General features: G+C 34.4%; 2 protein-coding genes across 5 annotated transcripts; both read right to left on the bottom strand.

Annotated features, from left to right (window-relative positions):
• Positions 1-441: 441 nt before the first annotated feature.
• On the bottom strand, positions 442-5228 carry LOC110698572 (peptidyl-prolyl cis-trans isomerase CYP40-like). Its single transcript, XM_021876021.1, has 10 exons — positions 4489-5228; positions 2823-3329; positions 2660-2747; positions 2498-2550; positions 2059-2160; positions 1542-1617; positions 1377-1414; positions 1219-1289; positions 1039-1097; positions 442-777 (listed from the first exon to the last, which is right to left on the bottom strand). The coding sequence occupies exons 1-8, from the start codon at positions 4657-4659 to the stop codon at positions 1236-1238; spliced, it is 1089 nt and encodes a 362-aa protein (XP_021731713.1). The 5' UTR covers positions 4660-5228; the 3' UTR covers positions 442-777; positions 1039-1097; positions 1219-1235.
• Positions 5229-8816: 3588 nt separating this feature from the next.
• On the bottom strand, positions 8817-13168 carry LOC110698573 (probable tRNA N6-adenosine threonylcarbamoyltransferase). Of its 4 annotated transcripts, none has more exons than XM_021876023.1 (5): positions 12344-13168; positions 11529-11659; positions 10427-11030; positions 9508-9663; positions 8817-9362 (listed from the first exon to the last, which is right to left on the bottom strand). In XM_021876023.1, exons 3-5 carry the CDS (start codon positions 10982-10984, stop codon positions 9027-9029), a joined length of 1050 nt encoding a protein of 349 aa, XP_021731715.1. In that variant the 5' UTR covers positions 10985-11030; positions 11529-11659; positions 12344-13168; the 3' UTR covers positions 8817-9026. The 4 variants fall into 4 exon arrangements, with proteins under 4 accessions (XP_021731715.1, XP_021731714.1, XP_021731717.1 ...); XM_021876022.1 differs by having other exon boundaries at positions 10427-11016; positions 12344-13166; XM_021876025.1 differs by having other exon boundaries at positions 10427-11016; positions 11529-11631; positions 12344-13166.
• Between the last annotated feature and the right edge of the window lie 70 nt (positions 13169-13238).

The following is a 13238-nucleotide window of genomic DNA, read 5'->3' as shown; positions in this document are numbered from 1 at the left end:
GGTCTACCACCACGACTTGACCCACTATTACCCATCAGCCATCACCAACCTCTGAATTCTACTTGTACATGACCCATCAACTAAAAACTGGCCAAGGATTTGAATTCGTTCATGGCTAGTTATGGCCACAGTGGGGTGGGGGGGGGGGGGGGGCTCCGGTGGGAGCTAAAACAGCTCCGAGAAAAGTAGATTGTTGAATATAATAAATCTTTGCCAGAGGTTAAGTTTTGAACGTCATTCAGTTCATATTAACCCTCTTAGTATGATACAGTAATATCTATGGTAAACAACGTAGAAAAAGCACTCATTTCTATTACTGATTTCTGAAATAGAGAATAGTGAAGAAAAAGAGAATGTTTATCGCAGAGGATTGGTTAATGATCTATAAGGTTGGTTCCCATGGCTTTAGAACCTGAATTATATATATAATCTGGAAAAGTAAACAAAGAAAAGAAATTGAATTGAAAAAAATGAGTCCAATTTCATTCCACCAGATTTAACGGGATGAATGGGCATCACCATTCACCAGTAACAGTCACCACCACACATCAATAAAATGGAAAGGCAAAATTACAAATAGATTTCATTTTCAGTATAACTGTTTTTTGTAAAAGAACTGAACTCTTTCATCCTCCCATCCCCTCGTTTCCCTCTCGAAGGCTTTACTGAAGCAGAGTTCTGATTTCTGAACTTCCTCAGCAAACCTGGCTCAGGCTTTGTACTTTGCAGGCAGCACCCCGATGTTTTCAACAGCATTTCACCACAAACTTTAGGTCGCTGTGACGGGAGAGGAAATTTTACATCAGAATAATGATAAACTAACTATAAAGATTAAAAAAAAAGCCTAATAAAATCCGAAGAGTATAGCCCACAATGAACATAAATAATGCAAACATCATATATAATACAAAATGTCAACTACCTCAGTACATGTAAGAGAATCTGAGTGATCTTCAGTTCTTCACAAAGAACAGAACAAGAAGCTATGAACAGGCAAATTTTCACTTGTAAAATGTGTTATCTAGAGCATGTTCATACCTCATTTAAGATGGAGCGAAGCCTGTAAAGCATGCCTGAACCCGCTAACAGCATCAACCCTGATATAATTCGAAACATTAGTTATACAACCCAAAAATTAATAAACCAGAATTTAAAACATGGTACAGAGTATAAGTAATACTTCATATCAAATAATCAACAAAGAGAATTTTCACATACCAAATAGTATAGGAGAGCTATTGGAACATCTTAGAGAAGGCTTTCTTTTCCCGGTCACGTCGATCAGCAATCTGCATCAACACAATATCTTTGAATTCTCCCTCAGATCTTAAGTGCAGTATCACGATTCATAGTTGCATACACAGATACACTCTTACCTTCTTTTTTGCTGCTGCTAGCTCTCTCTTTATTCCAGCTGAGCAAACACAAATATTTCAAGTATCTTTAGTGATAAGCAAGTCACAGTTATTCCAGAATGAACAGCTTATGACTCTGAGACACAATACCCTGATTTATAGTTATCAGGAATAAATTTCACTTACCATCATTAGGCTCCAGATCTAATGCCTTCTTGAAACTTATAACCGCAGCATCTATGTCGTTAAGAGCCATATGGGCCTGAGGAACAGACAGATTACATCAGGTCAAACATTAAATTGCAGTTTTTACAGTTGCTCTGCAGCCATCAACAATTTTATTTTATTTTATTTTTAATTTGAGATTAGAGACTAATATAGTGCCCAAAACAATTGTCTGGAGTCTAGGCGTCTAGCACTATGCTTGTTACCGCCAGACTTCTAAGGAAACTATATACGAGAACAGAGTACTAAACACCCATTTTAAGGCACTTAACCTATCATAAAGATAAGAAGAAGAAGAAAAAAAAAAAAAAAAACCTTTAGAAGGAAGTGAACACCCCTGTTGTAGAGAATGAAAAAATAATTTTGGGGTATCTGAAAATCGAATATCAGACAACTATTTTCAGAAAGAAATGGTATAGAGGCAACCACTGCATCTTACTAGTTCAGAAAAGGAAAACATTCAGAGTAAAACACCAACCTGTCCTTGGCGAAACAAAGCCTTGACATTATCCTCATCACGCATAGCAAATTCAGTGTCCAACAAAGCACCCTTTAAATCTCCAAGCTTCAACTTACAAGCCTAGAATATCATAGATAAACAAACAAGTTCAAAACAGATTAGTACTCCTTACTACTACTTCAACATGAGGATAATCAATCCTATGTGAAGACTAGATACTGAATTTTTCCCTACAATCCCTCACAGTAAAAAAACTTACTGCTTAATCACTGATAGTTAAGACATGATTTATTTCAAGTTCAGATAACCTCCCATAACTCTAAATTCTTACATTTCAACAACCACTCTAATCATCTGCATTTTCTCTAACATTCTAAGCTTAGTGACCGGGAAAAAAAGAAGATATATCTATGAAAAGCTAAACACTACACAAGAACAAGTGAGAATGGCAGCTTACAGAACTGTTTGTGAAAATCTGAGACTTAATCTTTCTCAAGGCTGAACTTTTCTCTGATGAAAATAAAAGGAGAGCGAGTCAGATTTTAACCGACAGCAAGTAGGTTGCTGAAGCACCATAACAACTACTCATAATCACAATGATCATCAATTAATCGTTCACCTTCATCAACCCCATCTTTCTCCCAGCATAAATCCAAATACCGTTGTGCTTTCCTGTACTTTCTGAGAGCCATCTTATAGTCTTGTTTCTGAATAAAAGAGCAAAATTTAGAATCTTAAAACACTGTAATAGCAAGTAAAAGACAATCATAAAACCAGCTCACCTTAAAATGTTCATTTCCAAGAGACTTAATAGAGTCAACAGCATCAGTCCACCAAGAAAGTTCATCAGGACAATGGTCAAGATCAGCAGGCCAATCCGGATAACTATCACCGTCTTTATAAAAATTCGAAACTCCATCATCAGCCCCTTCAAGAATTTCTCCACAATCAACAATAATAACATCCTTGGAAGGGCGTTCATCATCATCATCATCGTTATTGACATGTTCGATGGATCGAACAACACCCATACCTTTGATCACTCTACCAAACACTACATGTTTCCCATCTAAATGTGGAGTCCTAGTAGTAGTAATAAAAAACTGAGACCCATTAGTATTAGGTCCACTATTAGCCATTGATAACATTCCTTTCCGTTCATGTTTCAACTCAAAATTTTCATCCTCGAATTTTAATCCATAAATAGACTCCCCTCCAGTACCATCCCCAGCTGAAATGTCTCCTCCTTGAATCATAAAACTCTTTACAACACGATGAAATCGACATCCCTGCAACATAAATTTGATAATTTCCCCTACTATTATTAGTAAAGGATTTGATCCATACTTTTATAATTTCATCTCAAAGTTACCCAAATTAGCAAGAAATGAAACAATAGTACAAAAACCACCACAACAAACAATAGTACAAAAAAAAAAAAAAAAAAAAAAAAAAAAAAAAAATCCAACATAAAGTTGAAGGTTTTAATTCACATATTATACTCAAAACTTAGAAAAATATGACAAAAAATAAAGAAAAGAATTTGAAGTTGACAATAGTAACAATTAAAGTACTCTTTATTTTCTTTAAATGACAACCCATAAAAGATATGTACACTACATTTAAATCAATGGCTCAATAAGTCTTCTACCTAAGGCAAACTCCATTCAAGGCAATCTTGTATCCGGGTACACCTAGCATTTGTTTATCTATTCAAATAACCAAATAAATATTCGTTATAAAATATCATTGTGTTGGGTATAACTTTTGTGGCCCAAATCTTTGAAAGGCCCAACTAATTAACTCTCAAGATCTAGAAAAATCTACTAAATCAAGAAATGGATGGAGAATTATGGAAGGCTCTAGAAATATTAAATGACCATGAAAAATCTAGACTTCCACCAAAAATATCTACCTATGTGGAAGGTTCCACACAAATCTTCCACCTCCATATTCCATCTATAAATATAAGTGTTATCATCCACTAGAAGCATGCAATCAAGAAAAAATCCACACATACAAAAAGTCCCTAATCCTCCATCACACTAAAATTATTTTATCTCATAAGTTTACTTAAAACTTCCTACTTCCTCCTTGTACTTTTATCCACTATTCTTTTAATACTCTTTTGTGAGTACTTATTATTGTGAGAGTTATTTTGTAATCTTACACCCTAACTTTTAGGGTCTTTTCTCTTTTGTACTCTCATATATTTTAATATAGTGGAATTATTTTAAAGTGCTCGTTGGGTGTTATTTTCTTGTCGTTTATACTTTATCAATTTCTCGATCAATCACGCTTTCGCAAGCGTCCTTAACCTTACACATTGGGTACAAAACTCTAGAACATTTAGCTAGTCGAATTGATAAAATCGAAAGACGATTCACTAAATCAGAACTTAAATCAGAAAACAGAATGAAAGTGAGAATCAGAGGAAAGAAAGAATACCTTGTAATGAAGAGGGACGCCGGTATGAGGTCCGATGCCTTTTTCGCCGGTACAAAGAGCTCGGAAATTCTCGGCGGTTTTGGGAACGACGTCGTTGTAAAGCTCTACGACAATCCTACCTTCGAGTTCATCGCCAATGCTTACATCAAGGTAACATCTATGTCTTGCCATTTTTCTCCCTTTTTTTTAAGTTGCAGTTGAGAGTTTACTTTTCCTCTTCTTGGAAGTAGTTAAAACAAAAAGAAAGGAACCTTATAAAAGTTATAAAAGGTGTATGGTGTCGAATAGTCTATTATATACTCGGGTGTATTATACGTTTATGCGTTATGTATGTCTGTCATATAGATACAGGGTACATAAACGCGGGATAGTACTCTGTATTTTCTAAGTGAAAGGGTTAGATGTAAAACTACAAGTGGAAGGGGGTTTGGACTTTGAAGCAGTTAGTTTGATGGGTTAGTTGGTCCCGCTTTTTATTTCAGAACTAATGTAGTTATGTACCAAATATGTCCATTGTTTACGATTAATCCTGTTGGATATTGACTTTTGTTTTTGTCTGTTAGTTTCATTCAAGCCATTCATTTGTCATTTCATCTTAATTTTGACAAATTGTGTGGGGGTGTAACTTTTAATTATACTTGTAATGAATAACTTTCAGATTATTCATTATCTTTATATGTAGAATAACTTTTAGATTATTCATTACTCTTTATATGTTTAAATGTTGCATATATATATAAAAAAAAAAAAAAAAAAAAAAAAAAAAAAAAAAAAAAAAAAAAAAGACGAATTAAGAAAAATACATAGTATCTTTGTAAGTGTGACTGTGTGACCAACAATTCAACATGCATTATTCCTAGTTGTGTACTTGGGAAGTTGTGAGTGTCGTAACTCATGTGTGCTAATAACATCCTTGGAAGTATATAACACGTATTCAATCCGAGGATGTATACTTGAAATTGCAAAACTATTGACAAAAAGTATGGCAGAGTATTTCTTAAGCTAACTAGCAATATTATTACACTTGGGATCTGTTAATCTTTTGTTGCTTCTAATTAAAGCTAACTTACAATTTTACTTTTCATGAATGATTCAATTATCAACAATCTACCTTTGTTTATCTAAAAATAGGGTGCAAAATTGTCGGGTCAATTTACAAATTGCCTTTTCCCTTTTTAAAAAAATGTTTGAGAAGCTTCAAGAAGATTAAACCCCTGGCCCTGGCCTTCCCCACAGGTGGACCCCACGGTCTCCACCACCCTCACTCTCCTAATTAATCACATCACATTGGTAGAAGGTGCATGAAAAGAAGCTTCAAGATCACAAATACTTGCTCATTAAAAAATTGATCCAATAAATCTTATAGCGGACTTAATCAGTTGTCATCTATATTTAATCACATAAAATATCATAAAAAAAGTTTCATTATACGATGTTGTTAATGCAAATAATCTTACTGTACACAGAGTATTATATACGTACACTACACAACTCGACTACCCTGTTGTGTATAAGTACAAATTTGTTGCCATTTTTTGTTTTCTTATTAATTAATCACGTTATTTGATGTTGTTAAGGCGACAAAATTTATTCTATACGGGAGTATTATACACATACACTAAAATTACTCAACTATTCGACACTCGTTGTATACAAGTTTTTGCGGATTTTAGTTTTAAATTCTTAAATTATTCCAAGAATTATGTTCTTGAATTCACACTCTAGTCTCTGGCATGTAGTCAGTGTCTGGTTAAGAGGGGGAACTATGGTCGTCAAGTCAATTAATAGGTCAGAATAGGAAAAAACAAAATTTAATCTCAACTTCTTTTTTGCAACTACTCATATCTGTCTCATTTTCTTGACTATGTCCCTGCTTTTCAGATCATGATGTTGTTGCATTGAAATTAATGGTTGAATATTAATTAATTACATGCAATAAAACAGTTGAAAATTTAAGTAAAATTACAAAAGTGATTAGACAGGTTTATTGCATTATTGAAGTTAAATTTAAGCAATGAAATTAGTAGTTTTTGTCTTCCATGTGCCTTGTTTTTTCTTGTTAATAGACTTATAAATTCATGCATTATATTGAATTGGAGCAATAGTACATTAATAATCACTATTGATTTAGATTTCATAATGTTGACATATTATCCAAATGTTGTATAAATAAACTACAAAGACAAAAATGAAGTTTTACATGAAAAGTACCTTTTGCAATTTATTTAATTTCTCTACTATTAAATTTTTTTGTTTTATTATTAAAACTTAGTGAAAAGAAGATGCTGTATGTTCATGTAGCATCATGCATGATATTATACTCATTTTATTAAAGTAGAAGGAAAATAGTTCATGCTACATAATCTTCTTTATTATTATTTTATAAATCTTTGTTATCGTATTGCGCATTTTATATAGATCGAGGAATTGGATTTATGATATGGTGAAAGAGACTGTTATGCTCATATCTATAGAATAATTTAAGTTCAAATTTGGATTAATTAACAAGTTCCAACAAAGTAAGGTTTAATAAATGCAAATAAGATAAGTTCTGATAAGTTTTACCTGGTTAAACTTACAATTAAAATAAAGTCTAGTTAATAACTTTTTTTTTTTTGAAGGGGTCTAGTTAATAACTTAGATAAATTTGATGATTCAAAGTTTAGATGAATACAAATAAGTGAAATTTTTTTGAATAAACATGCCTATCTAATCAGAAGATGAAAATATGTGAAGAAAAAAGTATTCCCTAGTTAATCTTTAGTCAAATGATTTGAATTTTTTTTTTTTTTTTTTTTTTTGGTGCAAATTAGTCAAAAAGCCAATATAAATTATAAGTGAAAGTGCAGTAATTTAAACCAAGAACTTAATACATAGACCTTCAATGTTAACCATTTAGACCATGGTATTATCAGTAAATGATACTCGTATAATATTGAGTATTCTAAAATAAAAGGTAGCAAATCCAATTGTACAATAGAGTATTTATTTATTTTGGGATACCACGGAAAGTGCACTAGTTAGTAGTTACGCTAGTGTCACTAATTTTTCTTTTGTAATTGGATATGTGGACCAACTTTCCCACTAATTTAAATGATTAAAATCAGGACCACCAAAAAAATGATAAATAATTACACACTTAGCTTGTGACACTTCCATTATATTAATTCATAGAGGCATTTTTCATACGAAGTATGTTCGTATGGGTGTTTTAGTGCTAATATAACTTGTGTGCTTGAGGACTTAGCGATGGAACTTTTAGTGCATAGAGTATATACTCCTGTTATTCCAAATTAATTGTGACATAGATAAGTCTCATTTTCATTCTTAGATGTCTATCGTCTATGTGATGATTGATACAAGTAAATATGACTAACATAATTATTAATACGGAGGACAAAAGTAAATAAGTATTACTACAGCACAACTAGCTAGTTCGTTGTTTTAAATAGACTTTAGTCTTTCTAACACTTTTCAACTTAATTAATTATTATTATTCACTGGCTAGACGATTGCACCACAGTAAATGGTTTTAAGAGACATATGGGTGTTTTTATGCCAATAGCTCCATTATTTGATCATGTAATAAACCTAAATGTAATCAACGATCCCTATATTCTTTAATCTTTACACTTAGTTTGTCAATCACTTTTATAGTAGTTCTTAGGGCATATGTCAATAATTATTTAAAAAGCCTATCACTAGGCGAAAAAAATATAAATAAGCACAAGTTCAAAACCCTCCTTTTCGCACCAGTTTTGAACCGGTGTAGATTTAAGGGATGCCAAAAAAAAAAAAAAAAAAAAAAAAAAAAACTTTAGCACCAGTTCAAAACCGATGCTAATAACAAACAATTCTCACCGGAAACTAGTGCGAATAAGATCCCAAAAAAATAAAATAAAAAATTTTAGCACCGGTAATAAAATAAAAAAAAAAAAAAAATTATAAAACCCATTTCGCCGCGCCCGCGGGTCAAACTACCACGCCTTCTCCAGGGGCACAGCGAGACATCTCCAAGAACTCGAGGGAGAATTAAAACCCTGTCCGCACCCTCTCCTCTCGCTGCCGCGCCCGCGATTAGGGATATTCTCAATAGGTTTCCACTTTGACTCGTCCTTGGAGAGGGCTCTCCCTAAGCGCGGGCTGCAGCCTCACCAACAGCAATCAGAACACCCAACAACTTTTATGCACCATTCCTAAGATTAAAGGATCAGAACTACTCTCACCCACACTTTCCCAAAGCAATTATATAAAACATAACATTGTATATCAATTTATTTACCATCCATATGCACCCTCTTAATTTTTCCCAATCTCTCCCTTATAAATAATTCAACATAAGAAACCCAATACCATAAATAACCATTAATAATTACAAGTTAAAAGGAAGGCAAACCCAACTTCCCCATGTATAAATCTCAATTGGTTCACCATGTAAAAAATGGAGGGAAAAAGAAAAAAGAAAAGGAAAAGTATTGATCCACCAATAAAACTACTGCCTCAGAGCACTGCGTACCTAACATAGACGCAGTTTTTTCCTAACTGTTTGTATTGTTGTTGACGGATTCTTTCTCCCTCCAAATTGCATGTACTTCATCAGTTCGAAATCTTTGTGTAAATGTTGATTCCTCGAGGGGGGTAGATAATCCATGAGCATAAGCAAGAAGACCAGTGTATGCAAACATGGCTCCATTGTCAATGCAATATCTATCGTCAGTAGAATATAACCGCCCACCTCTCTCAGAACACATTATCCTCATCATCTCTTGCAATCGCTCATTACAACCAACACCCCCAACAATGAGAACATCTTTTGCATCACAATGAGCCATGGCTCTTTCTGTTATTTCAACAAGCATTGCGAAGAGAGTTTCCTAGGACACCAACCACCAGATACAAAGAAATTAATTCACAGATTTCAAACTTTGCAGATATAGTCATATAACAAATTTAAAAATAAAAAATAAATAAATAAATAAAATTACGAGTCATCACAGCAGACACGAAACAAGTACGTACTTGCAGAGAGTAGCACAAGTCAGCAGGTGTGCATTCATTGCTTTTAAGCTTCTCCTCAGCTGTAGTTTCGATGTAGCTCAATATGCCACTAAATGACACATCCATTCCCTTTACAGCATATGGTAGATCTATGAATTTTTCACCTTTCTTAGCAAGCTGGGCATAAACAGAAAAAGGCCAGTTAACAATTTACAGATACAAAGCACAGAAAACGACAACCACATCCAATTTGTTGGATCCCTCTGTTATATTTGGAGATGTCTAATTGTATGCAATCTCACCCCTTAAACAATTAAAACAAAAACAAAAGAGATTGAAAATTCAGAAAACTAATAACAGAAGTTAAGTTATGAACAATAAAAAAATAGAAGTAAAATATCAGGATGCAAAAGAGGAGCATGACAAGTTGATTACAATATCATACCACTCTATCTAGAGCACACCACCAAAGATGGGAAAGCACGTATTTTGTATATCAAAGTATAATTTTTCTTTGCTTCCAGCCTTAATTCTTCTATTGTATTTGAGGTGAGAAAGTATCTTGAGGAAAGTATTTGTAAATTGTTAACTTTCTCTGTTCTTTGCAAGTGACCGCATAAAGTTGAGCAGTGCAACAATGAATGCTCAAAGCTTACACCAAAACTAGAAACTCAAAGTTCTAAACATTTGGCCACTTATCGTGCACGATAAAGGAATCCTACCTGTAGATGACCTTCACTATAAACTGTGAATAATGTATTGGAGTGATGATTTTCATCTACACAGAGCAACTAACCAACAAATTAAATCACAAAATTGACTACGTTAACATTATCACAAATAATGCAGTTGTTATACTCCTATATATCTTCAACACAAACAAAGAATGGGAGATAACACAATCAATAGACATTTAGTTAACAGGAGGAGCTCATTCTACCTGTTCAATGTTATATCCTGGACTGGGATCATTTGAAAGTGTCAAAACTCGAGCAAAGCGATCCAAGCAATTACCAACAGCAATATCAATGGTCTCCCCAAAAATCCGATACCTCCCCTCACTATACGCGATCACTTGTGTATTACCCCCACTAACATACAGCACAACAGGATCAACCGCTCCTGTAACAATCCTCCCCATCTCAATATGAGCAACACAGTGATTGACACCAACAATCGGCTTCTTCCACAGCTGTGAAAGAATCCTTACCACAACCGCGGAAACTTGCAAGGGAGCACCCATTCCCGGGCCTTTGGTATAACACAGACAGTCAATATCATCCGGGGTCATTCCAGCCGTTGTAAGAGCAGATTTCACAAGGGGCAGGACATGTTCAAGGTGATGGTGGGCGGTTTCTCGGGGAAGAAACCCATGTCCTGGAGGGGTAATGTAGGTGTGTCTAGGGTTCGATAAAATGGTTCCATCTAGGGATACAACACCAACACCAATCTTATTAGCTGAACCTTCAAAACCAAGGGCAATCATTCTTTTGCTCATCTTTTACCCACAAATTGATGCCCACTAAAACCCTAAAAAATTGAAACTTTACACAAATGAGTTCTTCATCAGATCAATCACTGATAAATTACTCCACATTAGTTCCATAATTTGCAAAATACAAACAGATTAATTGCGATAGAATCCGGGAAAATGTAAATTTTTTTCCAAAATAATCAATCTAAGTTAACTGTTGAAACTTCAAATCATGAGTATAGCATTATAGCAACAATTTAAAGCAGTTAAGTTAAAAGGGTGATTCTTGTGAATGAAATTATAGTAGCAAATTACAAATGAAAATGAAAATGAAACTAAAAAATGGAATGAATTAAAGAAGAGAGATAGAGAAAGTAAAATACCCAGATGAGTTGCAGAGCAGAGGAGGAGAAATGTGGGACGATAACCAACCCTCATAACCACCCCTGACCCCCAAGACCAAAACCCCACCCCCAAACCACCCACGACCACAAACCAACCCACAAAAACCCTAGAAATTGAAAAATAAATCAAATTAACAATCAGAAAAAGGAAAGTATATACATACCAATAACCAAGAGCAGAAACCAGGCCGACTTGCGGACTGAGAAGGAGAAGGAGAGCGGCGTTGCTTGCGGTGCAGTTATGAAGAAGGAGATCCAGTGGCGTCTCTAGCATTTCCAAAGAGGGGGTTCGAAACTTCGGAAGTTCAGAATCGTAATTAACAAAGGAAAAAAAAATATAATAATTAAATATTCAGTACATAAGTTTAAAACTTCAAATCATGGATTGCAAATAGATTACACAATACAAATAGAAAAAAAAAATTACAGAAGCATTCTTCGAGATTCCTAAAAGGCAGAAAATAATTTGAAAAGAATTTTTGACTCTTTTTTCTTTTCCTAATATTATTTTTTAATATTATTATTAATATGTATATTTTGGCTGAACTGTTTTTTTTAAAAAAATAAATGATGAATTATTGCTTAATGGCTTAATTATTAGTGATTTTAGTTTGGTCTTTTCAATCTTGTTTTATTTGTATTTAATGACATATCATCCTGATTGTTTAGAAAATAATTAGGTTCTTCTGTATAATTGGGATTGGCTTATATTATGCCTTAAGTTAACTTTGAACCTAACATTTTTTTATGAACATTGACAATATGTTCATATCTAAATAATAATGCAAGCTGATCAGCTTCCTTCTGTAATAATATCTGTCCATTTCACTCTTGCATTTTTGAACTAGCAGTACGCGTAATCTCATATAAACAAGCAATAAGCAACAATCAACAATTAAGTAATCAACAATCAACAAACAAGAAACAACTTAACAACAAACAACTAAACAAGTGCGAAACTGGGAAGCAGCAAGCTCACCAGACTACCGTGGACTCGTGGAGGCTGGAGGCAAGAGGCGTCGACGCGTCTGCCGTGTGGTCGTCGGTGGAGCAAGGAACTTGGTCGTCTGCCGTGCGAAACTGGTTAACTGGGGAAGTGGGAAAGGGCGGAAGAGTGAAGACGCAAGCTCACCAGATGACCAGACACCAGTCGTCTGCCGTAGTGCTCTCTGGTCGTCGTCGATGGAGCCTGGAGGCATGCGCCGTGCGGTGAGCCGGTCTGGGCTAGTGGAGCGTAGTTTTAGGGGAGTTAGGGTTTGAGAAATGAGAATTTGGGGGAAATTATGGAAATCAGTAATTTTGGATCGTTGGAAATCTGAAAACCCAAAATAAAGTGTGGGAATATAGAATTTGAACCCACAACCTCAATGTCAGGTAAAAAGTACAACTGAGCTACACCCTAACAACTTATCATTTAACAAACAAATATTTCTTTTAACCCCCTTTTTCAGTTTTTGTTTTTTTTTTTTAAAAAAAAACTTTTCAATTTTTTATCAAAAAATCCGCCCCTGAGGAGATCGAAGGAGAGAAAAGGAAAGGGAAAGCGGCGGTGGCTGAGGGATCTGGCCTGCGTTGCCTTTAAAATCTGGCCGGCGGTGGGGAAGGAGAGAGAAAAGGAAAGAGAAAGAAAAAAGATAAAAGCAAAATGTTTTTTTTTTTTACAACAGCATTCGCACTGGTTCGGTTTGAACCGGTGCGATTACCCTTTCCTTCAATCCTGTCTATTTTTTCCGTACCGATTTTTAAAAACCGGTGCACATTTTGTGATGCTCATTTACGTTTTTCTACTAGTGTATTTAATTAAAGCATGATCGTCATTATTGCAATTAACATTGCAAACGGCATAGTTTCATAGCATTTCAAATACAATAAAA

This window comes from Chenopodium quinoa, unplaced genomic scaffold (genome assembly GCF_001683475.1).
Source record: "Chenopodium quinoa cultivar QQ74 unplaced genomic scaffold, ASM168347v1, whole genome shotgun sequence".
Classification (NCBI taxonomy): domain Eukaryota; kingdom Viridiplantae; phylum Streptophyta; class Magnoliopsida; order Caryophyllales; family Amaranthaceae; genus Chenopodium; species Chenopodium quinoa.
This window is presented reverse-complemented; position numbering and strand designations above follow the sequence as displayed.

Coding starts and splice junctions, on each gene's coding strand:
- LOC110698572 (XM_021876021.1), bottom strand. CDS start 4,659: ATGGCAAGACATAGATGTTACCTTGATGTAAGCATTGGCGATGAACTC. Junction 2,748..2,822: donor TTGGAAATGAACATTTTAAG/GTGAGCTGGTTT, acceptor TCTTTTATTCAG/AAACAAGACTATAAGATGGC. Junction 1,415..1,541: donor AGATCTGGAGCCTAATGATG/GTAAGTGAAATT, acceptor GTGTTTGCTCAG/CTGGAATAAAGAGAGAGCTA.
- LOC110698573 (XM_021876023.1), bottom strand. CDS start 10,984: ATGAGCAAAAGAATGATTGCCCTTGGTTTTGAAGGTTCAGCTAATAAG. Junction 9,664..10,426: donor CAGGATATAACATTGAACAG/GTAGAATGAGCT, acceptor GTTTATGCCCAG/CTTGCTAAGAAAGGTGAAAA. Junction 9,363..9,507: donor ACTTGTGCTACTCTCTGCAA/GTACGTACTTGT, acceptor TTGGTGTCCTAG/GAAACTCTCTTCGCAATGCT.